Genomic DNA, 27,253 nt, shown 5'->3' on the forward strand with positions numbered 1-27,253 from the left:
TAGCAGAAAAATCCACATCAGTAACAAGCAGTATTTGGATATACATTCATGAACTTAAGTTTTTTCTCAGAGGGATAAATCCAATTAAAAACTGGTATACTTTCACAAAGCCTATTTGGGCTATTTATGAGCCTCAGAGTCCCTTGTAACAATTATTCCAAAGGAGCAGTATTTTAAATTCACCGTGGTGTTATGGATACAGCTGGTGCTAAGCAACATAAGGCATGTAAGCAATGAAGATCTATTTCACAGCTTCTTTCCTTAGCAAGAGAACAGATGAGATTTTGTCAGCCTCACCTCCCTGGAGATTAAAAACCAAACCCCAGAGGAAGACCAGGTAGCTGACATATAGTCTCTTCCCCTGCGGAGGGAAGAAAACACAAATTCGGTGGAAAGCTTACTTCTTCACCAGGTGAGTTTCCATTTTCTGTGAGAGTGTTCCTGATACAGTGCACTTTGCTGAAAGTCCTATCAAAATGAGCAAGGCAACCCTATTAGGTGGCATTTTAGAAGCACACTGTGCATGCTAACTCTTAAAAATATCCACTGGGGTGGGGGGAGGAATCCCACAGAGATTAAATCAATGTATGTCTAAGTTAATTGACTCAATCCTGGAGGCTGCGTATAGCTCATAGAGATCTACCCATGGAGACATGAGAGAAAGGAAACACGTGATCACAAGCTAAAAGACACGTTGTCCCTGTTCTACCATAGCTGAGTTACCTTCAGCCCCAAGGTCACTACTGCTCATCTCTAAAATGAAGGGGTGGAGTAGACGTTCTCTCAGGGCTCATCCAGCTTTACCATTTTGAAATCTAGGTCCTAAAAGGAAAATGGAGTAGAAATAGGAAGAAGCTGCTTATAAAGAATTGCAAGTGCCAAACCACCAAAAACTGAAAAGACCACTAAAACACGTACAGAAATGAGGAGGAGGAGGAGTAAGGTGAGCATGGCATTACCGGCTCCATCTGTGGAGGCCTCACCAGAAGCCCAGCTCAGGTCCACGCACGTCACAGTATTAACTCTCCTAATACACTCTGACTCTACTTCTGTCATACCTCCCATCATATTAGACAACAACAGAATGAATCTAGATATTCTGAGGAAGTTGATTGGGGATGCATTTACAGGATTCACAGTCATAATCTGCGCCTGGTATGAGAGAGGCTCCTGGGACTACTACAAAGGGGCGGGGCCAGGGGTCACATGGTGCTGAGAAGGGATCCTGCAACACCTGGCGATGAAAGGAGGAGTGAGTGGGAGAGGTTCAGAAGCTGGTCACTCAAAATTCCTTCCAGTTATCAGGTGTGCAAAACCGCAACTGAATGATTCCATTCCCATGGGCACCTACTTAAAATGGAAAGAACTTGTCAAGAACAGATTCTGTAATTCAGGGTATGCTATTATGAAGACACCTCCTAATTTTATTTTATTTTATTTATTTATTTTTTACCTTTTTGTGTGTTTGTCATTTGTATATCTTCTTTTTTTAAATTTTATTTTATTTTTAAACTTTACAATATTGTATTGGTTTTGCCAAATATCGAAATGAATCCGCCACAGGTATACATGTGTTCCCCATCCTGAACCCTCCTCCCTCCCCATACCATCCCTCTGGGTCATCCCAGTGCACCAGTCCCAAGCATCCAGTATCGTGCATCAAATCTGGACTGGCGACTCGTTCCATATATGATATTATACGTATTTCAATGCCATTCTCCCAACTCATCCCACCCTCTCCCTCTCCCGCAGAGTCCAAAAGACTGTTCTATAAAGAGACACTGATATATAATTTTATATTTTAATTTTTTTTGAGCAAGTCATACAAAATGCAATTTGTCAGAAACCCTATGTTCACAGGGCACAAGCCTATGGTTGTACTGCAAACAGTGTGTGCGTTGATGTATGAAGTCACATGTTTTATTTGAGTCAACAGATCAAATAGCATGTTAGCATATATAACATATCTGTTCTAACCTGTCTGGCAATAAATACCAGGAAAAAAAGACATACAAAAGCCACGTTTACTGAGAGAAAGAGATGTGCTTCAAGTATTCATGATGAATAGTCTCTTAGATTATTTAATAATACAAATAATGAAGGACAAATCACCTTAGAAAAACACTGACATTTCTTGATCTGACACAAAATAATGACAAATGTAAAGGTAACAGAAAGTCATAACATGTATCCAAAGACTGCTGTCAATTCACTGTCACTGTATACAAGAGCGTCTGTAATGTCCTTAAGCTCATATGTGAAAATAACTTGATAGCAACTTTCTGAAATCTGACAGCCTTAAGAACGCATATGATATTGCAAACAAAAATCTGTCAAGCTGAAATAAACTTTCCCAGACTATCACTAATAAAATCTAAATTTCAACCATGGTAAAGGAAAAACTGAATTTTCTTTTTATTCTCTCTATAGAAAATATAAACACCAATCAGACTATGCAAGAAAAAAACGAGGAAAAATATAGAAGCTTGACAGGTAGTTATTTTTTAAAAATATGATTTTTTTAAAATTTTGTAATGTTTATAGTATTTGGCAGATTTCTTAAATTTGTAACTTGTTACAATTTGCTATTCTAACTAAGTAAATATTGATTTTAAAACTAAATTTGTTTCTGCAATTTCATATTCTTTTTCTTAAAGAAACCCTTAAATTATATAAGTGCCTGGCCCTACAAAACTTGGGTCCTTCCTGGCCTGGAATATAAAAGACACCTGATGAATGTTTATTGAATGAATCAACTTGGTAAATGTCAAAAATTAAATTTTTTTCTCCTAGATGTCAAATATTTAATTTTTAGAGGAGCAACCAGTGCAGAAACAGACGTTCATTGAGCTATGAAACTATTACCCGCTGACTGACTGGCCAAGGCTGGTCGCCCCTTCGCAAGCACTGATGACGTGGGCAAGATGCAGTGGGCGCGTAACTTGCAGTTTTCTGTAGCCCACCCACCACAGACACTATGTAAACTCCTCCCAAACAGGCGTCCGCGCAGGCCCTGCAAACCCACAGAGACACACTTCTCCTGGAGAGAACTCTGTGGGAACACACTCCTCAACATCAGCATGACACAGCAAAAAAGTGAAAAGAAAAAGGTTAAAAACAAAACTCTGGAGAAGCAATCTCTGGATCTGCTGCTGCTGCTGCAAAGTTGCTTCAGTCATGTCCGACTCTGTGTGACCCCATAGACGGCAGCCCACCAGGCTCCCCCGTCCCTGGCATTCTCCAGGCAAGAACACTGGAGTGGGTTGCCATTTCCTTCTGCAATGCATAAACCTGAAAAGTGAAAGTGAAGTCACTCAGTCATGTTAGACTCTTCGAAAGCCCAGGGACTGCAGCCCACCAGGCTCCTCTGTCCATGGGATTTTGGAGTGGGGTGCCATTGCCTTCTCCAGACTCTGGATCTGAGATCTTTGCCTATTTTAATAATTAACAGCAATTATGGATGGGGTGAGGATCTTCATTCACATGTGGTACACACTGGTAATGATAAACTCTAAAAATATTTCCAGAGTCATTACTCCAGAGTGCATGCTGTTAATGACAAAGTTCAGAGGAAATGGATGGTATTGATTACACCCTGCTAATTAGCTGACTACCTAGGATAGTTTGGGTTCCTTTGGATTAAAAAAAAAAAAAGTGAATTCCTGTCAATGTTTCCAATATTCGAGCTTATCATAAAATATTAGCTGACACTTAAGGGCTTTGAAATTGTTGATGCTTTATCAACAAGAATGACAGCTATAGATTTTAATACATTCCTTTAAAAAAATCCATGAAGTGATAATCAGAAACAATCAAAAGAGTGAAAGCTCTTCTTTACAAAAAAGTGCCAGTTAAAAAATGTATATAATAGGAATCACTGAATTAGGAATACATTTATAACTGGCAATGTACTATCTGATGCAGGCAAGGATCATCAACACATGCTAAATTTTCATTGGATGAAATTTTAATGGAGAATATAAAATTCATAAAGTCTCAAAGCATCTCCCCATAATTACAATGTATTTATTTACCTTACAAAGGAGAACTTCTCTAACGATGAAATCCAGAGATACTGCCTTAGACAAGTGATCAAACTTAGCCTCACTATTAAGGAAAACTGGTATTACTCATTTCCTTATATAATGCAATAGGGGGGACACTACATATCCATTTAGAATTCTTGCCAAAAATATTTAATTTGAATTTAATAATGGGGAAATAACTAACTCCAGTGAGGGACACTTTGCAAAACAACTACCCTTATCCTCAAATATGTCAAAGTGATAAAATATTAAAAAGACTAGGGAATAATTCCAGATTTAAGGAGACTAAAGATACATGAACCCTAAATGTAATGTCATACCCTTGATTGGGTTCTAGAACTTTTTAGAAAGCAGGGACATTAATTATTGAGAGTTGGGGATAATTGGAGATCTGAATGTCAATGGAATTTACATTATATAACATTTATACAACTATGTTAAATTTCCTAAGTATGACAATGATACTACCTTATGTTAGAGAAGGTCCTTGTTCTTATGAAGTACACGCTCATATATTTATGATTTAAATGCTCTGTGGCTGTACCTACCTCATTTTAAATTGATTAAAAGGTGAAAGAGAACAAATGTGGTAAAAATTAAATAATGAATGTAGGTGAAGGGTGCATGAGTGCACACAGAAAGCAACTAAAAAACTTGATAAGTTAAAATCTATCAACATTTAAAACATCTCATCAAAAGGCACTGTTTAAGATAAAAGCAAAACTATAAGTGAGACACCACCTGAGAGAAAATATTTGCGAAACATATATCTAATAGTGGACTTTCTTCTAGAATATATAGAGAATTCCTATTACTGAATAATTTTAAAACAACCGAATTATAAAATAGAGAAAAGACTTGAGCAGACTATTCACAAAGGAAGATTTGGAAATGGCCAACCAACATGTGAATGTGTGTTCAACATCATTAGTCATCAGGAAAATGGCTAAAACTAAACAGACTGAAAACACCATTTTTCAGTGAGAAAATGGAGCAAGCTGAACTCTTACACATGGCAGGTGGCAATGTGAAAGGTACCATCTCTTCAGGAAAAAGTTCAGCAATTTCTGACAAACAGTATATGAGTCATCTAATAGTCTCTCAATTTTACCACAGACTGCTATTTTACCAAAACACAAAATTGGGGGAAAACATCTGTGATGCTTTACAATGTGGCTTCAGAAAATAGACATGAGTCAGTATACATCCATTTATAGTTGGTTCTCCATTCTTTTTATCTTAGATAATTTTTTAATAGTAACTGTGAAAAAGTGAAAGTCACGTAGTCATGTCCAACTCTTTGCAAACCTATGGACTGTAGCCCACCAGGCTCCTCCGTCCATGGGATTCTCCAGGCAAGAATACTGGAGTGGGTTGCCATTCCCTTCTCAGGGGATCTTCCCAACTCAGGGATCGAACCCGAGTCTCCCACATTGCAGGCAGATTCTTTATCATCTGAGCCACCAGAGAAGTCCAAAAGACATACTTCCAGGAGTTGGTTCCACTGGGGATGGATCCCAGGACCTTCTGTGTAAAAAGCAGATGTGCTAACCACAACTTGAATCAGTAAACAGTTCTTGAGTAACTGTCATGTGTACTGAAAGTATAATGATATACAAGAAAGATGTAGTCCTGTCCTTGTGGAATTTATGTTCTCATGGAGAAACACATACTGAACAAGCAGAGAGAGAGACAGAAAGCAGTTACCAAGTTGATCAGGGGTCTGATCCCTGGCACTGATACGAGTTACTTTATCTTTGGTCTGGCCACTGATCACTGGTCTGAGTCACTGTGGCTTTGGCACTATGTGCAAGAATGGTGCGGAGCACTGAAAGTGAGGTCAAAGGGGGTAGAAAGAGAACAGAGTTTTAAGTCAAAGACTGAGGGAGACTGCAAGAGTGGGCTCCTGAAATCAGGAGGTAAACAGAACCAAGGTCTTTGGTGCCCACACTGAGGAGAGTTCTGGAGTTGCTGCTTCTTAAGGTGTTCCAGTTCATGTCCACCCACCTGCTTAGTGCTGTCATTATCCAAGGAAGACAGTGATGATGATAACAACCATGATAAAGATAAGATATCAGCTACAAAATTCACTGCTTCTCACGTGTCAGGGTCTCTACACTGAATGCTTGATCCCATACAGTTCTCTCAACAACTCTATGGGATAAAGAGTATTCTCGCCATGTTACAGATGAGCAAAGAGGTTCTCACATTAAACCATGTATGTAAATTCACACAACCTCTAAGTGGCTAAACCTGCATTTGAATCTAGGTCTGTCTGATTCCAAATCCCACTCTCTATATTGTTACTTTGTTCACCTTCAATCCTCGTGGTGGGCTTCTCTGGTGGCACAAGTGGTAAAGAACCCCATCTACCAATGCAGGAGACATAAGAGACGTGGGTTCAATACCTGGGTTGGGAAGATCCCCTGGAGGAGGGGATGGCAACCCACTCCAGTATTCTTGCCTGGGAAATCCCATGGACAGAGGAGCCTGGTGGGCTATATAGTTCATCAAGTTGCAAAAAGTCAGACATGACTGAAGTGATTTAACACACACACACACAGTCCTCTTGGTAGTACCTTCTGATCAGTACTTTCTCCAGGGGGCCAGAGATGCCAAAGGGTCCTTTGGACTCAAGGTGACTTTTGGAACGGTCTTCAGCTTTGATGTGAGAAAGAGAACAAAAGTGCAGGCAATAGTAAAAAGCAGACTTGAGGCTACTGGGGATTATTTCGGTTCATATGCTACACTAGACATTTTTCAAAGGGCACTGTATAAGCAAACAACATTGTCATAATCCTGAAACCTGAATTCAAAATGCATTAATTTCTTTTTACCACTAGGGATTCAGAGAAACATGCCATAGTGATATGGTTCTTAAGCTTATGCTTTCAGTAATCAGAAAGCTGGAAAATAGAAGATGAACATTCACAAATATTTTAAAATTATGAATGCAAAATATCAGCCAAGAATAAATCTTTATATCAAGGTTACAAGCAGATGAAAAATGACAGTCCATACTGGGAACGCAAACAGACCATTAATTATAGCAGCCTCACAAAGCACCCAAGTAATAGCAGTTTGCAATTCTTTACCAAAATTTACATAACTGTGTAGTCTCCTTTCAGATTCTAGAGATTCTATTTTTGATAAGTAGCAACTCAGAAGCTTAGTTACCTCATCTCTATTATTATTCCACTTTTATGAATATGAAATGGTGACACCTTGAATTTACACGTTAGCAAACCTAACAGGCTCCCTCTAACACGTTTTACTCATTCATTCCAGCAATACTGTGTGCCAGGCCTTGTGCCCAACCCCAGAGACACTGAGATGAAGAAGACACAGAGTATATCCCCAAGGGAACTTCCAATCCAGAAAGAGAAACAGACTAGTAAACACACAACCCTAACAGAGTTTGAACAAACTAAACAGATGGAGATCAAAATGGCAATGCAATGTTAGGCGTCTCCCAATCAGACAGCAGCAATCACAACAGCGATATTGAGTAAATTAAGCTCTTCTTTCTCTCTCTCCCCTCCCTCTTTCCTACCTGTCTTCCTTCCTTCCTTCTCTTCTCTTTCTTCTTCCTTCCCTCCCTCTCTTCATGTTTCCCTCCCTTCCTTTTTTATTCAGTGAGTATATCCATTCATTACTTAGCAAAATTATATAATAATAGTACATTCTGCTGCTAAGTCGCTTCAGTCGTGTCCAACTCTGTGCGACCCCAAAGACGGCAGCCCACCAGGCTCCCCCGTCCCTGGGATTCTCCAGGCAAGAACACTGGAGTGGGTTGCCATTTCCTTCTCCAATACATGAAAATGAAAAGAGAAAGTGAAGTCGCTCAGTCGTGTCCGACTCCTAGCGACCCCATGGACTGCAGCCTACGAGGCTCCTCTGTCCATGGGATTTTCCAGGCAAGAGTACTGGAGTCGGGTGCCACTGCCTTTGTATGCAAAACTTACCTTGTGTCAGGCAATTATAGAATTTCATTTAAACCTCACAAAATGCTCAGAAGAAGGTACAATTTTCCCCATTATACAGATGAAACTGAAGTTCAGAGAGTTACCCAGTATGCCAAGGTCACACCCTGTCAAGAGACTGAATAAAGACCCAGACCCACTGTGACTCCAGAACTGGGGCTGGAGTACTCTAGAGAGTACATCGTCTGAGTCTACCCGTTACCAGACAATATGCCTGCCTGTCACACTACCTGAGGCAGTAATAAGGACTCAGTGATTAAAGGACATTTTGGAATTTCTAACAAAGTCTTTCTAAACAAAGGATCTGCCTTTCAAAAATCGGAGAGACATGAAAAAAAAAAGGATGATGAGGAAAAAATGCAGTGTTCAGTGTGGGCTTCCCCCCTCGGGAGCACTGCGGCCCTCCACCTGCATAAATGATGAGAACTGGCATTCTGCTTGATTACTGTGCATCTGTTAGGGGCCTCAGAGTGAACTGAACAACAAAAGCAGGAAGAAAAAGCGCCTACTAATTGAGGTTGGTCCAGCTGCACCATTTGAGTCATGGTGATACTCTCTTTATTTTGTAATCACCAGTGGCACCTATGCCCCCTAGGTTGCAAAAATATTTCAAAACAACTTAAATCAAGCTTGATAGCCAATTATGCTAAGGTCATGCCAAAGAAGCAAACCACCAGGACATCAAAAATCCAAGACAGTCTAAGTGTAAAGTAGCAGCATTAATTTTTCTCCCACTAAAAAACAAAGGGAGGGAGACGAGCTTTTTACTTTCTTGAGGATAAACTGGCTTTTAATAATCTTCGGAAATAGACCTCTTAAGACATTTCACCTCTGCTATGAATGTTTGAGACTGGTCCTCTGATTACAAAAATGTTCATGTTAAATTTCATCAAGATGCTTTCTTAAGATGAAGAATGTTTTATAAATTGTAATGGTTTTAATCAGAACCCTCTTTGAAGCTATTAAATGCTACAGTGTAGCCCGACCATTGCTTCAATTATGCCACTTATCGACTCTGTATTAATTAAGTATCATTATAGGCACTGATTTATATACTTCCTCACAGCTCTCTCGCCAGATGGTCCAACATTCTCCCTCTCTGACATTCCATAAACATCACCTGGATTCACTCATATTTCTCTCCAGCCGAATGTTTAATCAGCTCTCAGTCATCTTCAAATTGGATTGCTTCTCTTCCTCCTCTTCTCTATACTCTATCAATACCGCACACAAACGCCAAGTGATATAAAACATAAACCAGTGGTAGTTACAAAGCCAAGTTCTATCATCAGCTCATTCCCACCTCAATGAATTCTTCCCCAGTATGATGATACACTTCTCACAATAGAGTGAAAGGAGAGCCTTTTTGCTTCCTTAGCTGATTAAAACTTACAGTCTGTGTTCAATTATCTTGGGCAATGGAGAAAATAACTAGGAAAGAAAATGTATATTTGGCAATGGGAGTACAATAGACGATTTGGCCTCAGTAGAGTTTCTTTCTCAATTATATTTTGCTTGGTCTAATATAAAAATTATTTTGCATTCTTGAGCTCACACGTTGAGAGAGCAGGAGGCAGAAGTCTCAAGGTATACCGCACTGCAAGGAAACCAGCCTAGAATTTTAAACTGCCTTGGGTGATCCAAAAAGTAGATAATAGAGAAATGGAAATGCTTAACTGTTTTTCTTACAAAATATAAAAACCAGATTATTGGGACAATCTCACAGCCACCTCAAGTTCAAAAGCTCTAGGAACCAAACTGGTTCTGTTGCCTCTCTATGGGCTCCCTCTCCCCCTCAGTGTCTCTCATCATTCTTCAGTCCCCAAGCTGGGCGAAGGGAAATGGAAACTGAGGTAGACCGGAGAAGGCACAGGCCATCAGCCAAAAGGACTTGATGCTGACCCACGAGGCTGCAGTTTACCTTACAGAAATACAAGATGTCACCTCCACAAAACCCTATTTTAACATAAAGCTCATGACTTTAAAATATTGGGCTGGACTGAATGCAGATTCAACCCTTGGTTTTCAATCCTTGACTTACTGTTGACTTTGACTCCTCATCTTTCCTCCCTTCAAATGCAACCTGTCCTTAAGTTTTGATATTTTTTTCATTACCCTTATGTATGATCAGGCCACTCAAGATGGTTGTTCTCTTGCTCTCTGTACATCCCCTGCTCAACCAGTCCCTGCTTCACCAACATGCACCCTCATGACTATCTAATTCTCTTAATCATAAAGCTTAATTGGAGTCGTGCTTGCCTACGTTTGCCTCCTGCCCCACTGATGGTTTCTCCGATCAGCCAACCTGACGTCCCTTCCCCCTACTCTCCTCTATCCCAAGAAGCAAAAACTGCTGCCATACCCTGCCTGCTATCTGCCATACGCAGTGGGGTGTCACTCCAGGACTCCGCTTCCGAGTTGTAAAATCTTCTATCCAATAAACTGCTGATGGCTGCTGCTCTCTCGGGGCTCTTGCTTCAGTCTCACGGTTGGGCAGTTACACAGCCTGCCGGGTACAGCCCAACACCCTTCTGCTGTCTCTTCCTCTCCACTCCCACCAGCCACGTCCTCATTATTTCACATCTGCATTCGGAGATCAGTGTCCTTACGTTCGTAAAGCACATCATCTACGCTCAGCACATTGATCTAAAATAGTAGTTCCCAAACTTTAACATACCTCAGAATCACCTGGAGGGCTGTTTAAGCCACATACCGCACCCCCAAGCATGTTTTAATTTAATGGGTCTCAAGTGGAGCCTAACAATTTGCATATCAATAGCTCCTAGGTGAGGCTGATGAGGAGAAGGGGACGACAGAGGATGAGATGGTTGGATGGCATCACCGTCGCGATAGACATGAGTTTGAGTAAACTCTTGGAGTTGGTGATGGATAGGGAGGCCTGGCGTGCTGCAGTCCATGGTCGCAAAGAGTCGGACATGACTGAGCAACTGAACTGAGGTTGATGAGGTTCCAGGGACCACACTTAGAGAAACAATGCTCTAAAATGTCACCTCCAACTCTAACACAATCAATGATTCCCCATTTCCTCCACATTAAACTTAAACTCCTTAACCTGGTACTTTGGATTCTTCATAAAGCTGGTCTCTTCCTCTCACCTCAAAATAACATTTCTCTGATCTCCCATGAAACCCTGTTCCAGGCCAGCTGGTCTACTTAAATATTACCCAATGCATCAAGCACTCCCACTTTCCTGCCTTGATCATGTATAGAAAGTCTTTCCAGCTCCGATCTCTTGTTCAAGTTCAACCTTTTCACTGAGTACCCAGAACCCACATTCTCCATGCAACCAGCCCCCATCAGACCGCTGCTGCCTCTTCTAGACTTCTAGAGTGTTAACTCTCCAAGTTGCTGGTTGAATCCAAAGTGCATGGACTTCAGAGCCAGAGCCTCTCTGAGTATGACTCCTGCTTCTTTCATTAGCTGTGTAATTTGACTAGTTACATAGCCCTTCTGAACCTGTTTCTCCCTCCAAAAAAGAGCAATAATAATACCTATTTCCACAGGTTGTATAAAGAATTAATCAAAACAAAATTTTTAAGTCTTCTAAGAAGTATAAACAAAGTATGCCTAATAAATGTCAATTTCTTATCTTGGTCCCTTCTCCCAATCATGCATTTAGCACCAAATATAAAATATATTACATTAATCATACATATTTTAAGCTTACTCTCCTCTCTTTTAGCCAGATAGAATATTTCTGAGGAACCAAAAACATGTCTAATTCATCTTAGCAACCGTAGTGCCTGACAACTTCTGAGTAACAGGTAAGCTCTCAATAAACATTTACTAAAAAATATGATTAATTTGAGAAATAACGTAAGGCAAGTGGTTCCATAGAGCAGCTCCTCTCTGCAGAGCTTCTCTTACAATTACTTTTATTGTAAAATGTCTTCCTATGACAAGGCAAACTGTATTTTACACACAGGAAAACTAAAATAGATCTAATGAGAATCCCTATTAGATAGTCCCCACTTGATACTTAATACTGAACAAGAGAAAAGTCATTATAAAAGCATCAATGACGGAAAGATCTTCTCTTTGAAGTCAGTTTGAACACAAAAACACTGATAACGGGAACACAGAGAAATAATGACAAAAAGCCCAGAGATAATGCTGCAGCAAGTAATGGCTGCCTTTTGAGGACCTCTTTCATGTAACCACGTGGCCGTTGTACTTCCAAAACGGCTGACACATATTGCTAACTCTACTGACAGATGTTAAGGCAAGATGTTGGTAAAACACATTGTCTGTCCTTTAGGAAATTCTCTAATTTTCAAATCAAGCAGAAACAAATTATAGCTTCTATTCTCTTCTCCAAAGTTACTAATTTCTACACTATTCCTAAACAGAATCCAGTATAACCCACTGGCATAGAGCCAAGGGTAACAGAAAAAAAAAAGATATAACCTGGTATATTGGCATCTGGATATTTTCCTCCAAATACAGAGCAAAGTGCCCTAAAAGTTCAAGTTATTGTAAATTCACTATACAGAGGCTATACAGTTTGATCAGAGAGCCCTAGAGATTGGGTCACCTGGTTTGTTGTAAGAGCAATCTGCCATCACTGATCACATAAACTCAGACAAGTTGATTCCTCCAATAGTCATTTCCTGAGTGGCTACTATGTATCAAATATTATACAAGATGATCGGGATACCGAGGTAAAGTGTTTAATCCATGTTATCCTGGAACTTACAGTCTAGTGTAGAGTCAGACAGTTGAAGACCGTACAGTTGTTTACCAAACTCGTCTTCCTTTCACAGTGAGCATGAAGACAGACCAAATTTCCCAGCCTCCATATAGCATTGAGGACATAGAATGTGAGCAATGAGGTATGTCATACCCAGGCATGACCACAGAAAGCCTCGCCTGTGATTATTGACTTTCTCTCTCCATCTTCTTAGTTGCCAGTTGGATGCAAGGGACCCTGCCGAGGACTCTGATTTCGTAGAGGTGATGGAGCAACAAGATGGGAGAAAAGGCCACCTGCTGAACACTCTCTTGAAACTATTACGTGAACAAGAAAGAAATTCCTATAGTGTCAAGTGACTAAATTGTTTGTTACAACAATACTTGAAGTGAAAGTAAAAGTTGCTCAGTTGTGTCCGACTCTTTGCCACCCTGTGGACTATACAGTCCATGGAATTCTCCAGGCCAGAATACTGGAGTGGGTAGCCTTTCCCTTTTCCAGGGGATTTTCCCGACCCAGGGATCAAACCCAGGTCTCCTGCATTGCAGGTGGATCCTTTACCAGCTGAGCCACAAGGGAAGCCCAAGAATACTGGAGTGGGTAGCCTGTCCCTTCTTCAGGGGGTCTTTCCAACCCAGGAATAGACCTGGGGTCTCCTGGATTGCAGGCGGATTCTTTACCAACTGAACTATCAGGGGAGCCTTACAACACTTGATCTACCACACTAAAGCATGAACTCAAACCACCTCCAAGACAACATGATACAGAGTATGCACAGCATGACATGGGATACCCAAAAGAGGCAGCCTACCTGAGCCGAAGCTGGATATTGGGAAGGGCTCCTCAGAAGAAGTGCTTAAAACGAATCTTAAAGGACAGTGTGAGACAGTGAGAAAGGGAATAGAAGGATGCAGAGGAGAAAGCATTTGCAAAGTCATGAAACCTTGAGGAAATGGGCTGCATTGGGGAAGCCTTAGTGATTCCTGACAGTATGTATTTGCTAAAATGACAGACAAAAAGCAGAACCTAGGAGATGTAGTAGCTACTAGAAATGATGGATAGGGGAAGAGTAAAAAATAATAAAGAACCATCGAACTTTAGAAGGCAGAAGAGATGGCATTGAGATAGAAAATGCAGCAGAAAAATGTGAAAGAATGAGTTCAATTTTGAAAAAGAAAGAAATTGAGATAGCTATGGAACACCCAAAAGATGAATCAGCAGGTAGTTGAACATGTGGACCTAGAGTTCAGGCAGTGGTATGGACAGGAGAGGTGAGTCTGGGAAGGGCCACGGCACAGGTGCTGGCTGAGGCCAGAAGCAGGGTGGGATGGCTCTGGTAGAATACTCATAGAGAGAAGCCAGAGAAACAGGGAAGGAAAAAGGTAAGTGGGAAAGAGGGGAGGAGCAAGAAAAAGAATATGAGAAAGAAGTCACAGATGCCAAAGACTGTGAAAAAAGCAGTCCATAGTAAGAAACGCTTCAGAGTGGTGAAATAAGAGGACAGCCTGAAAAATCTCCACTATATTCAATTAGGCAGCTATTTGTGACCTTAGCAAGTTCCATTTCAGTATCAGGAAGAGCTAAGTTAAGATGGTCTGGAGAGTGAATGAGGGATAAAGAATTACAGACTGGAATACAGAATACTCTTTAAAAAAAAATCTAAAAAATCTAATTGTTTAACAATTAGCCCAAAGTGGAGAGAGAAAGAGAGAGTTTGTTTCACTTTGATTTTCATTTTTCAAGAAGCAAGACTTAAACATGTTAAAATGTTGAATTCTCTGAACTTTTATTTCTCTGTAAAATAGGGATAATAAGGCCTCTTCTTGGTCCATTGGATTGTTGTCAGAACAAATAAGATGAAAGACGACATATGTGAAAGAGTCTAAAGTTCTACATAAATAGCAATGTTATTTTGTATTTATAAATGTTGAATATATAGAGTTATAAAAGTTAAGAGGCCATTGAAATATGGCTGGCTATAAAATTAATAAAAAATTATAATCAGTCTAGATCTAGAAATATTAAGCAAATGCCTTTTGAACACACACTACATGTTGGCAACCCCAAATCTTAGAGGCTAATGACACAGGCTAATTTTGCTGGACAAATTTCTTCTGGTGCATCTAGGTTACAGCCTGAGTTTCCAGATGTCTTTGTTATACCAGGAAAGAAAAAAAAGGCCAGTGAACTCGGGAAAATTGGTGTGCATTAAATCATCTGGGAATTTTTTAGTCTTATGAGTAGTAGTTTTTAAATAAATGTTTCTGGCATTTACCCAGTTTCGCAAAGCAACAGACTAGCCCCATAATTTAGGTCTCACGACCAGCGAAACCATGGTGAATGGCCACAAGCTGCTGAGCATGTTATTCTAAGGAGTGACTGAAGTATTCTGGGAAGTGAGTTATCCATCTCAGGATTTCCCCCCTGGGAAGACTAACCATCTGAAAGAATATGGCCCAATCATTATTTCACTAGTCACCAAACTTTTAAGGACTCTACAAAGAGCATTATTTTAAGCACTATGCCATCACTGTAACTAGGTTTTCTCTCTTAAAACTTGAAAACAAGTGGTTTCAGCATGCCCCAACTTCCTCCCCTGGGAAGATATCTTATCCCTGTAAAAGAAAATGTCCCTTTCCTTTTCCGCGCACTTTTGAACAACTCTGACTGGGCTCTGATGCCTCCTCAGTTATTTTCAAGGACACAGGGTGCTAATTGAGGTCAAGCAGCTGTGACTCCAGTGCCAAAGAACAATTGTACAGAATACAAAAGTCTTCCTTTACAAAAGATACTAAGGATCTAGTCTTGAGATCCAAATAAACCCTGTTTGCAGTTACTTTTGCATGTTTCTTTTATCTTAAACAGACCGAGCTACAAGACTGAAATGGTGTTTCTTTTATCCATGTTTCTCAAATATTTTATCCTTGATACGTGACACTATTATATGTAGCTATTAAACTGACCCAATGTCTCCAGGTCAGTTTTTAGAACTTTTACCCACTGCAATGCCAAATTTCCTCCCAGGGCTGAGGGTCAATAAAGCGCTTTGCAAATACCTCAATCAGAAATACAAAGAAAAAGACAAAGTTTCCATTGCCCTCAAAATAGACCTTTATAGAAAACTGAATATCTTTCATAAGTTTACCTCAATCTCAAAATAATTTTGTGAAAGTATTGTCATTAATTATCAACAATTAATAGAGTAGAATCCTGAGGCCCAAAGAGTTTTAAGAATATTCCAAGGTGGTATGAGATTAATAGGTATAAACTACTATGTATAAAATAAAGAAGGAACAAGAATATATTGTATAGCACAGGGAATTATAGGCATTATCTTGTAATAACTTATGGAGTATGAGCTGCAAAAACACTGACTCATTTTGCTGTATGTCTGAAACTAATACAATACTGTAAGTCAACTATACTTCAATTAAAAAAAGAACATTCCCAAGACCTCTTAGTTCTTTAGAAACAGATTTATATCCAAGGTCCTCTGCTGCCTCAACTCTTTCCACTACACCATAGATGGCCCCCATCAAGTTACCCACTTTATTTGTATTTCACTTCTCTAGCAACAATGGACGGAGAAAGCAATGGCACCCCACTCCAGTACTCTTGCCTGGTAAATCCCGTGGATGGAGGAGCCTGGTAGGCTTCAGTCCATGGGGTCGCTAGGAGTCAGACGTGACTGAGTGACTTCACTTTCACTTTTCACTTGCATGCATTGGAGAAGGAAATGGCAACCCACTCCAGTGTTCTTGGCTGGAGAATCCCAGGGACGGAGAAGCCTGGTGGGCTGCCGTCTCTGGGGTCACAAAAGAGTCGGACACGACTGAAGCAGCTTAGCAGCAGCAGCAGCAGCAACAATGGAAAAAAGTCTGGCTTCCTCTGAAGTCATTAGGAATCTTTGATGAAATGCAGACGTGAATTCAGCTCTCCCTCCAATGAAAATACATAAAACATACTGGTTATATAAGAAATGTTATGGGATCATCGTGGATGTGGAAAACTTTTTAAAGGAATGCACAAATGATGCTTGGAATCCTGAAAAGGCCAAAGAAGTTATTACAAACAAATGACCAAATGTGGAATGGGGGGAAATTCCATGAACAATCAGTATTGTCACTTGACTAGTTTGTTTTTATTCTGGAAGGGCTTCTCTTTGATGGAAAACCCTGGTTTTTTAAAGCGTTTCAAATGAACTCAATGACCAACCTGTAGATGGAGAAGGAAGCCACGGAGCGAATGAGGGATGCCAAAGCCCCCACTTTGGCAGCTTCCACCGCCCCCTCCATGCGGTACTGCACTGCTGCGGAGTAGTTGGTATAAGGTTGATTGTAAACGACGATCTTCCCTTCTGCGTCTGGCCCCCTTCTCTGCAGTTCATCGAAAGAGGTCACCACCAGAACTTCCGCAGTAATGCCTACAAATAAAAGTCATGCAAGATTAACGCGTGGTTTCCGATCAGCCAGGTTGAATTGGCACACAAAAGGTCACACACGCTCTATCCACTACATCTGGCAAACTGGTTTGCAAAGATCAAAGTTTCAGAGCCATTTGCTATGGGAGAAAGACTATAGGGGTTAGCCAGTTTCCCAAGAAAGAGAAAAGGCATTCAAAACATTTAATATACGACTCATTAGGTTTTTCAACTCGCTTGACCAGCTGCTATTAAATCACAAATTGCTTGCAAAGATGTCTTTTTTTTTTTTTGTCTCTTTCCCACCCTAACAGGTCATGAGTTTCACAAAATGACACTAATTATTTATTTAAAAAACGCATTTTAGAAAGCTTCCCTTGGGATTAATGAAACACATATTTATCTTTTCATAAAACTATTTTGATATGTGGCTAAACAACATTCATTGACATTATACAAAGGATGGCAATTTATTAAAAAAATTCTTAGGAGCCAATGATTTTCATACTTCCAATTTTTAACAAATAGTTAATGTAACTTCTCCCAAGAGCCACAAAAAGTCAGCTTGTTTTCTTTCCTTCTTTGTACTGAATCCTTTTAAAGAATGTGAAAACTGCCCATGTCTCGATTTATAGGACTTGTTCATTACCAAACATTTCACTATTCTTCACCTAAAAATTCTGAAGATGCTATGTAACTGTTCTATAATCCTCTTGTCTCATTTAGAAAGATGTGACATCTTTTTTCACACCACAAGTCTTGCCCAAATCTTCCTGATTATGACAGGGTTTCACAGCTTCTGAGAAGTCATTCAAAAACTGCCAGACCACTGAGGATTCAATTTGATGGCACAGTTACAGGGACAAGAAAAAAAAATATTTAGCAACAAAGGCCAGATGCAGTAGCTAAATATAACTATCTAAAGTAAGGAGGCAGGCACCTACTGCTTTATAGCTTCAGCCAGGCAGTCATGAAATATGGCAGTAAAAACCCAAGTATCAACATGGATTATTTGGCACATTTCTTTAGTCCTGCAAACTAGAGAATCAAGTTCTTCTGGAAGCTTAACATGTCATTAAAATAGTAACTGTTACTTGGAAAATCCTTTTTAAATGCACTGCAGTTATGAGAGAATTCTTGCTTTCAACATGGGCCCCACACAATGGACCCTTTGAGCTGGCTGCTCTCCGCTTCTGGTTCCACCATCCAGACTGAATCTGTACCATCGCTTTAAAGTGATTGACTACAGATCTACAAGTATGTCTCCACCAACATTCAGAACTCAGAACTTAATTCATAATCTAAGGAAAGCAATGGACAATTATGAAAAGTAAGGAAGCCACCAGCTTTTTCACATGATAAATATGTGTAAGAATACAAATAAAGGCTTGGCTAGACGGACTTTGAGATTCATAACTTTTTGAAACCTGGAGTTACCTTGAAATTTGACTGGCGTTATTGTTGGCATGTCACAGGAATTTTGTTGATGCTTTTCAGCTGTTTCTAATGAATAACAGATTCGATGGTCCACCCAAGGGGTGTCCCAGCAATGGGGTAATTTTGGCATCTGGATTGGAGCCACTAGAAATGAAGCCAAGTTTCTATAAATTTTCATTGGCCACTGCAAAATTAAAATCATACAAGGGGAGTGCTTCACTAGGGTCTACGGTTCAAGTTCTTTTAACAAATGTGAGTGACAGAGTCCTAATGAGCCAAAACCTAACCTAGACATCAGTCGCCAATGCAGAACACTAGAAGCAGCTATAGGTCAAAATCTATCACCAAGAACTTGCAAGAAGTCTTCAAATTAATCTGTTTTCCTGAAAGCTTAGGGTCATCTCTGATTCCTCTGTCTCCTTCATCCTCCAGGTCCCATCAGTCCTCAAATACTGAGACTCTTACTCCTTAGTGCTACCTGAAAGCAGGCCTCTGCTCTGCCACATTACACCTCTCACATCAGACTCTGGTGCCCTTCTGTTTGGACCATGAGTTGCTCCTCTTTCACCTCACCACCACTAGTGTCCCAGCCTCCAGCCCAGCTCCCTTAAATTTAACTTCCACAGAGCCACCAGGGTGAAGGACTCAAACTGCGGAAAAGTCAGAGCAGCCTGTGCCACCATCTCCCTGCCCCCCCCCCCGCCCCCTCTGCCCATTACCCGTCACCTCACAGTAACAGTCAAAGCCTGTCTGTCTGTATAGACACGGGCTCCCTTTTATTTTAAATTCAGTCAATACTAAAGTTAAAGTTCCCACTCTCACCACAGCAGTTCACTTCTCAGTGTCTTCGTTCACACTACGGTAGATATGTCTTGTTGACCCCACTCTCCCAACTTTGTCATGTGACTAACACCTATTTATCCCTCAGATGCTGTTTAAGAATCACTCCCTCAAACTCTACACAATATTATGCAACAGCCGATATCGGGAAAGAATCTAAGAAAGAGCAGATATATGAATATGTATGACTGATTCACTTTACTGTACATCTGAAACTAGCACAGCACTGTAAACCAGCTATTCAGTTCAGGTCAGTTCAGTTGCTCAATTGTGTCCAACTCTGTGACCCCACGGACTGTAGCTCGCCAGGCCTCCCTGTCTGTCACCAACTGCCGGAGTCTACTCAAACTCATGTCCATCAAGTCAGTGATGCCATCCAGCCATCTCATCCTCTGTCAACTATACTCCAATAAAAATAAAATTTAAATAAGAAATAGAAAAAAAAAAAAAAGAATCATTACTTTAGGGAGCATTCTCAAGGCCTCTGGCCTCTTTGCCTCACCCCTCTCCCCCTGCCTCCAGGAAGGCTGGTTAGTGCACCACTCAACTCTTGACTTTCAGAGTCTCCTGGGCATACCCAGGCACTAGACAATGTTGTTGTTTAGTCGCTCAGTCGTGCCTGACTTCACAACCCCAGGGACTGTAGCCCTCCAGGCTCCTCTGTCCATGGGATTTCCCTGGCAAGAATACTGGAGTGGGTTGCCATTTCCTTCTCCAGGGAATCTTCTCAGCTTAGGGATCAAACCCAGGTCTCCTGCATTATCAGGCAGATTTTTTTACCGTTGAGCCACCAGGAATGCCTAAGAGACAATGCAACTTTGCTCATTTATGATTGACAATACCACCTAAGCCGGGAACTCTTCGGGGTCTGGGGCTTTTGCTTTGGTTCGTATCTCCTGGGCCTAACATAGTGCTCAGTGTGTGTGTAGGCAGCCAGTCAATAAGCTTTCCTCAAATGGCACTGCTCCACATAAGGGGCTATTGACTGGATCTAAAGCATTTCCATAGAAGTGCAATTTCATCTTTAAAGTTTGAGAGCACTTCTCCCACAATAATTCAGCAGTCTGACTCTCTGACCACCCAGAGCACAGCTGCACAAGAACAACCAAGCAAAAAAGGCCTCGGGGCAGTCAGAACAGAAATATAAATCCCAAGTATAAAAACTCAGGCACTTGAACATAAGGAAGCTCTTCTGCTCTTAAAGCCTAGTTACCCTTATTTCTATAAAATTCTAAATCTAGTGCTTAAACCTATGAACTATGAGAAACAATAAATCAGAAAGAAGAGATAGGTTTGGAAGCTGATAGCAGTACCACAGGGGGAAAAAAAGCAATGTCAGAGACAGGAACATGAAACATAACAAATACGCACTTACTGACGTTTTTGCAGTATCAGAAATGCTCTGTGTCTGGGCTAACATGGCGGCCACTAGACACATGTGGCTACCAGCACGTTATTTTTGTACTTACTTGGCTGCACCAGGTCTTAGCTGTGGCATGCAGGATTTCCGATCTACATTTTGACAGGCAGGCTCTTGGATGCAGCATAGGAACTCTTAGCTGTGGCATGTGGGATCTAGTTCCCCGACCAGGGATCAAACCCAGGCCCTCTGCATTGGGACTGGGGAGTCTTAGCCACTGGACTACCAGCGGGGTCCCCCTGAATGCCTTAAATGTGACTAATGTGACTCAGAAACTGAATTTTTAATGCCATTTCTTTTAATCAACTTATACTCAAATTTAGATAGCCACATGTAAATAATGGCTACTGTGTAGAATGCGTAATCACCGCAGGCTCAGCTATTACGTAGGCAGATGGCCAAAAGCGCCTCTGCTGGCCCCGGGGGGGCTTGCTTCAGGACAGGCAGGAACAGACGTGGCCATCACGGCAGGGCCTCCTACAGCAGCCTGTATTCAGTACCCACTGTTTGGGAAGTCAGGGTATGTACAAAAATACTTAAGCAAGATTTTTGCTCAAAATGAATAAAATAAAACCAGGCCATCCAGAAAACCTCACTCTTCCATATTAATTGTGTTTTGACATGGTACGCAAAGGAAAGCCTTCTGCTCTCCTACACAGCAGGCTGCTATTCTTTTCTCTCCTCTCTGCTCCCTTCTTTTCATGCCCTCGTTCTTAAAACTAGTATATGAAAACCTCAAACATAAAACCATTATCAGATGTCCTGAACTCCTTATTAATAATTGTAACCCACTCCCAACCCCCATCTCTCTTTTCTAGCTTAATTTTTCAATAGCAGTTGTCTGCTTCCAGCTGCTTCTACTACAGTAATGTAAGCCCCATGGGGTGGAGGGGGGGCAGCAGGGTAGAAATTCTTATCTGCCTTATTCATTAATATTATCAAAATGCCTTAAGTGGTACCTGACATGTAATATGTGAAATTTACTCATACACACTCATAGGCACAAATGCACACATGTACACATGCATATACAGAATGAAATAAAGAGAAACCAAAAAATAAGTGTAATAATATCCCATCCATGATCACTCCCCTAAAATGTATACATCCAAGAAACTTACACATTTCTGTAAGTGAGTATAATTGATAAAATAATAATAGTGAGTATCTATTGTTTAAACCAGTGTTCATAGCAACTCTGCAAAGTAGTCATTAGGAACACGGAAGTGCATAGAAATAAATTTACACGACTACAAGGTGCTGAAACTGAAAGTTGAATTATTGGTCATCTGAATCCAAGGGTCATGCTCTTCCTATTAACATCATTGCTATCTTCTTTTGAAATGTAAAACATATCAAAAGAAAAGCTCTGGATTTTCATCTGAACAGGAATAAGAAACATAAGTAAGTATATAAAAAGCTGCCTAAAGTTATCCTTTATTTTTCCTTCATCTTGCTCATACATCAGAGCACTGTTATCACACTAGGTTCCAGTCTTCTCACAGGGGAGCTATGAGGGATGTTTCACTCTAGGACAAGAGTCATCAAACTGTTAGAGCAATGAAAAGAATGGTGGTAGTTATTATTATAAAAATAGTATAAAAAGCCTCAGGCTCCCTTCTATTCTCCACTTCTAATTCTCCATTTCTAATTTTCAAAATTGATTCACTTATTTTTTTACATGCCTCACCCTGTGCATAGTTAGTGCTGCAGTTTTCTTGCAGAGACAACAGACGCTGACTGCTGTGGTGTTGGCTGGGATCATTTATTCTATGGAAAATTTGATACAGAGACTCAAATCTCAGTCTCTTCTGCCCTGATTCCTTCCAAGAACAGTTAAGAGTAGGAAGATAGTGATGTGAGAATTTCATAATCTTTTCTATTATTAAAAGGAAAAGATTACAGACAGAAAAACATGTCTCTTGGGCTCAATTCAAAGTGGGAAGTCTCAGGAAATGGATTCTGATTTCAGAAGACTTAACCCCAAACAGGAATTACTCCAGCCCTACCTAAAAGAAAGCCTAGTGTCTCACTCTTCACCATGTAATCTTATTCCAAGTGTGCTATACAAGGCTACTAGGTCCAGTGGAGTGGTTAGTTTTCCTGAATTCAATTACAGAAAAAAGGATAAAAGCTGTTCTTGGAAATTTGATGTTTTGGCCTGAAGTGGTAAGGAAATTGCAAATTCATGGCAAGGCAAATAAAAAGAACTTCAGAACAGTCCTTTCTGAGCATCCATCTTTTGGGGGAGAAGATAATGATTGTGCACCAACCTTTTCATGGAAGAACAAGCGTTAAAGATTCAAAGTCATTGAAAAAATTTACAGCCCTCCTGCTGGGTGGAATTTGTGTTGAGCATTGGGGATAATAGGAACTTTAAGTTCCATTTCTGTCCTCAAAAATTGTATAATCTGGGGAAGAAAAATAGGTAAATAATAACTTTAAAAAGCACAGGATGTCACAAGTGCTTAAAGTACAGAGTAAAATTTCATGAAAAAAGTAACATAAATCAATATCAATTCTGATGGGGGAAATCTTGCAAGTTTCCCAATAAGATAAACTTTAAGTGGGACTTAAAAGATTTCAGTAGGCTGAAAATAAAGAAAAGGGCATTCCCAGGTAAAGAACAAAGAAGGGAACCCCAAAACAGGTGAAACATCTATTCAAATTCAGTGAATAGGAGATTTCCTGCCAGGTCCCAAAAACAGACAGTGCGACACTCTAAAATCTTCTAATTGTTAACCAAGATATTTATGGACCCCTATCATTCTATGAATTCTAAGAAGACAAGTAGAAGAGTCTCCTTGAAATAATTTTCAGGAAAATACGGTTAAACGAAGCTATTATCTTATGAAAAAGTTGGCTTAAAGCTCAACATTCAGAAAACTAAGATCATGGCATCCGGTCCCATTACTTCATGGCAAACAGATGGGGAAACAGTGGAAACAGTGGCAGACTTTATTTTTTTGGGTTCCAAAATCACTGCAGATGGTGACTGCAGCCATGAAATTAAAAGACGCTTACTCCTTGGAAGGAAAGTTATGACCAACCTAGACAGCATATTAAAAAGCAGAGACATTACTTTGCCAACAAAGGTCCGTCTAGTCAAAGCTATGACTTTTCCAGTAGTCATGTATGGATGTGAGAGTTGGACTATAGATAAAGCCGAGCATAAAAGAATTGATGCTTTTGAACTGTGGTGTTGGAGAAGACTCTTGAGAGTCCCTTGGACTGCAAGGAGATCCAACCAGGCCATCCTAAATGAAATCAGTCCTGAATATTCATTGGAAGGACTGATGCTGAAGCTGAAACTCCAATACTTTGGCCACCTGATGCGAAGAACTGACTCATTGGAAAAGACACTGATGCTGGGAAAGATTGAAGGTGGGAGGAGAAGGGGAACGACAGAGGATGAGATGGTGGATGGCATCACTGACTCAATGGACATGAGTTTGAGTAAACTCTGGGAGTTGGTGATAGACAGGGAGGTCTGGCGTGCTGCAGTCCGTGGGGTTGCAAAGAGTTGGACATGATTGAGCGACTGAACTGAACTGAAGCTATTATCTGCGTGAAAGTTAGAAGAGCAAGAGGCAAAACACTGCTCCAGTGACTGAATTGCCCTATCCACACTGGCCTCCGAGAGCCAGCTCCAATCAAACCTTGTCCGTCTGCCTTGCAAGTGAGCCCGGACCTGACTTCATCACAATCCAAGGAGACAATAAATTCTCACCATTTCGTTTGTTCAACATCGCAGCATGCCGCAAGCTGTCTTTCCACACTAACACTTGAGGATGGGCCGCAAGCAAAGCAGCTTGTCTACCTTGACCTCTAAAATACAGAGTTTGCACGTTTTGTCTTTTGCTGGAGAGGCTACTCCAGGACCATTATTTTTAATCAACATGTAATGTAGGCCACTCAGGTCGTCCAGAGACCCAACTCAGCAACACCCTTAGCCACAGCATACAGCACAGACCGGTCCTTAGCAATCTGATCACTTAGAATCCAAACTGCTTCCACAGCAGGCAAGGCAGTCACACAATTAGGCACCTTGATCAAGCTTAGTGATTATCAAAGGGAGCATTCATAGCCTAGAACATGAGGTGCACTGTGTCTGAATCACAGTTGCTTTGAAACATGGTTGGTCTGAAACATGTCTGAAATGGTAGCCTTCTCCCCAGCCCCTGGTATTTCCTTGTAATGGGGATTGGTGTGGGTGAGCAAGGGCTTTCGCCAAAACCAGTTATCTAATACATCTGGAAAAGTGAGCAGCTGCAAGATACTGTGCACCTTGGTCAGTTTCCAGTGGTATGTAAGGAATAAAATCCACAGGCCTCAGTGACAGTGGAGATAGAGAGGTGAGTTTCTATAGACTAAAACAGGATTTGTTTTAGCTTTGCTGAGAAGGTGTCTTGTTAGTTGCTCAGTCGTGTCTGACTCTTTGTGACCCCATAGACCGCCAGGCTACTCTGTCCATGGTATTTCCCAGGCAAGAATACTGGAGTGGGTTGCCATTTCCCTCTCCAGGGAATCTTCATGAGATCAAACCTGGGTCTTCTGCATTGCAGACAGATTCTCTACCATCTGAGCCACCAGGGAAGTCCTTTCGATCTCAGGAATGAGTGTTGAGGGACTACAGGACATTGGCAGGGAGGCTGGGGAGAGGTGGAAGGGAGGAGAGTACTGAGATTCCAGTATGTAGACAGTAAGGGAAAGGATGGCATGAGAGGAGACAGGCGGTATGTAGGCAACATTACACGGGAGCCCTGTAGCTGTACTATGGAGGGAATTTGGGTGGGGATCGAGAAGTCAGGCAAATTCAGATTTACATTTAGAAAACATCACTGGGCTCAGGGTGATGAAGCATTGGAGGAGGTAAGGAAAGGAGGCGGGCTTGCAGGACAGCTGTTTAGGGGACCACCGCCACATTCTGCCTGAGAGGTGACAGTGGCTTGGAGTAGCGCAGGGCAGTAGAGAAAAAGAACAGTGAACCCACTTTGGGCAAGAGTGTGGAAGGGCATCTTTCACTGTGATGGGGAGACTGACTTGGAGTTCTGCACTCCACTATCTGTGCTGTCCAATCTACGTAACGATTTTCCTGGGGAAAGGTGTATATCAACTGAAATTTAGTGATCAAATCATTCAAAATGAAGACAATTTTGAAAATTTTTGTTTGCTTCATTTCTATTGAAGTATAGTTGACTTACAATAGTGTGCTAGTTTCAGGTGAACAGCAAAATGAATCAGTTATACACATCTCACTTTTTTAGATTCTTTCCCCATATAGGTCATTACAGAGTACTGAGCAGTTTCCTGTGCTATGCAGTAGGTCCTTACTAGTTATCTATTTTACATATACTATACTAGTATGGAGAAGGCAACGGCGACCCACTCCACTACTCTTGCCTGGAAAATCCCATGGACAGAGGAGCCTGGTGGGCTGCAGTCCATGGGGTCGCTAAGAGTCAGGCACGACTGAGCGATTTCACTTTCACTTTTCACTTTCATGCATTGGAGAAGGAAATGGCAACCCACTCTAGTATTCTTGCCTGGAGAATCCCAGGGACAGAGGAGCCTAGTGGTCTGCTGTCTATGGGGTCGCACAGAGTCGGACACGACTGAAGCGACTTAGCAGCAGCAGCAGTGTGTATATGTGTATATGTCAATCCCAATCTCTCGATTTATCCCTCTCCCATTACCCCTTGTTAACCATAAAATTGTTTTCTATTTCTCTTTTGTAGATAAAAATTCCACATGTAAGTGATACCCTATGATATTTTTCTTTCTCCATCTGAATAATGTGAATCCTATTTGTAAAACAAGCATCTTACGCTAAAACTTTTTAACAAAGTGTTTATATGTTGCATTATATATATATTATTCTTCACTATATACTTTAAATGGGGTATTTCTTTATCAGTAATAAGAAGTCTTCATCATTATATATTGGCTACAAGGCTCACTAGCCTTTGATCTGGAACAAGTTGCCCAACTTTCCCCAGCCTATAACATGAGAATCACAATAATATTGATACCACCAGGATTCGTGGGAGCACTGTTTAAGATGATAGAGGTAAAAATTACTCTGTATATTACAAAGCATTATAAAACAAGAATACGTATGCAAGGGGTCTGGACATACACAGAATAAGTATAAGCAATAAATATACGATTTATTTAAAATTTCATTTCAAACGATTACCAGAAGTAAAACAAAAATAGTAGGTATGACTTCAACAAAGAGGGAACCTCTTGGCTCAGAGCAAAGCTAGTCTTTATCAGGTCAGACAGCTCCAGAGGCTGTGTGACTTCTTGTCAATTTAGACTAAATTGATAACTTAGGCAGCATATCATAAAGAACTCAAGTCAGGCTGGGCAAAGAAACTGAGTAGGTCTCAT

General features: G+C 40.8%; 1 protein-coding gene and 1 long non-coding RNA gene across 8 annotated transcripts in view; one reads left to right on the forward strand and one right to left on the reverse strand.

Moving 5' to 3' along the window:
- The window catches only part of CPQ (carboxypeptidase Q), a 560,676-nt gene that overhangs the window by 348,792 nt on the left and 184,631 nt on the right, over positions 1 to 27,253 (reverse strand). For all 6 annotated transcript variants that reach the window (XM_019974049.2, XM_070802866.1, XM_070802863.1 and 3 more), the window contains exon 3: positions 16,956 to 17,163. In XM_019974049.2, the coding sequence (XP_019829608.2) occupies positions 16,956 to 17,163 (208 nt within the window). The remainder of the gene's footprint in view (positions 1 to 16,955; positions 17,164 to 27,253) is intronic.
- On the forward strand, positions 293 to 13,077 carry LOC139186962 (uncharacterized). 2 transcript variants are annotated; one of them, XR_011570654.1, is made up of 4 exons: positions 293 to 412; positions 2,431 to 2,493; positions 11,733 to 11,814; positions 12,814 to 13,077. It is a non-coding gene; the product is annotated as an uncharacterized lncRNA (long non-coding RNA). The 2 variants fall into 2 exon arrangements; XR_011570655.1 differs by lacking the exon at positions 2,431 to 2,493.

This window comes from Bos indicus, chromosome 14 (genome assembly GCF_029378745.1).
Source record: "Bos indicus isolate NIAB-ARS_2022 breed Sahiwal x Tharparkar chromosome 14, NIAB-ARS_B.indTharparkar_mat_pri_1.0, whole genome shotgun sequence".
Lineage (NCBI taxonomy): Eukaryota > Metazoa > Chordata > Mammalia > Artiodactyla > Bovidae > Bos > Bos indicus.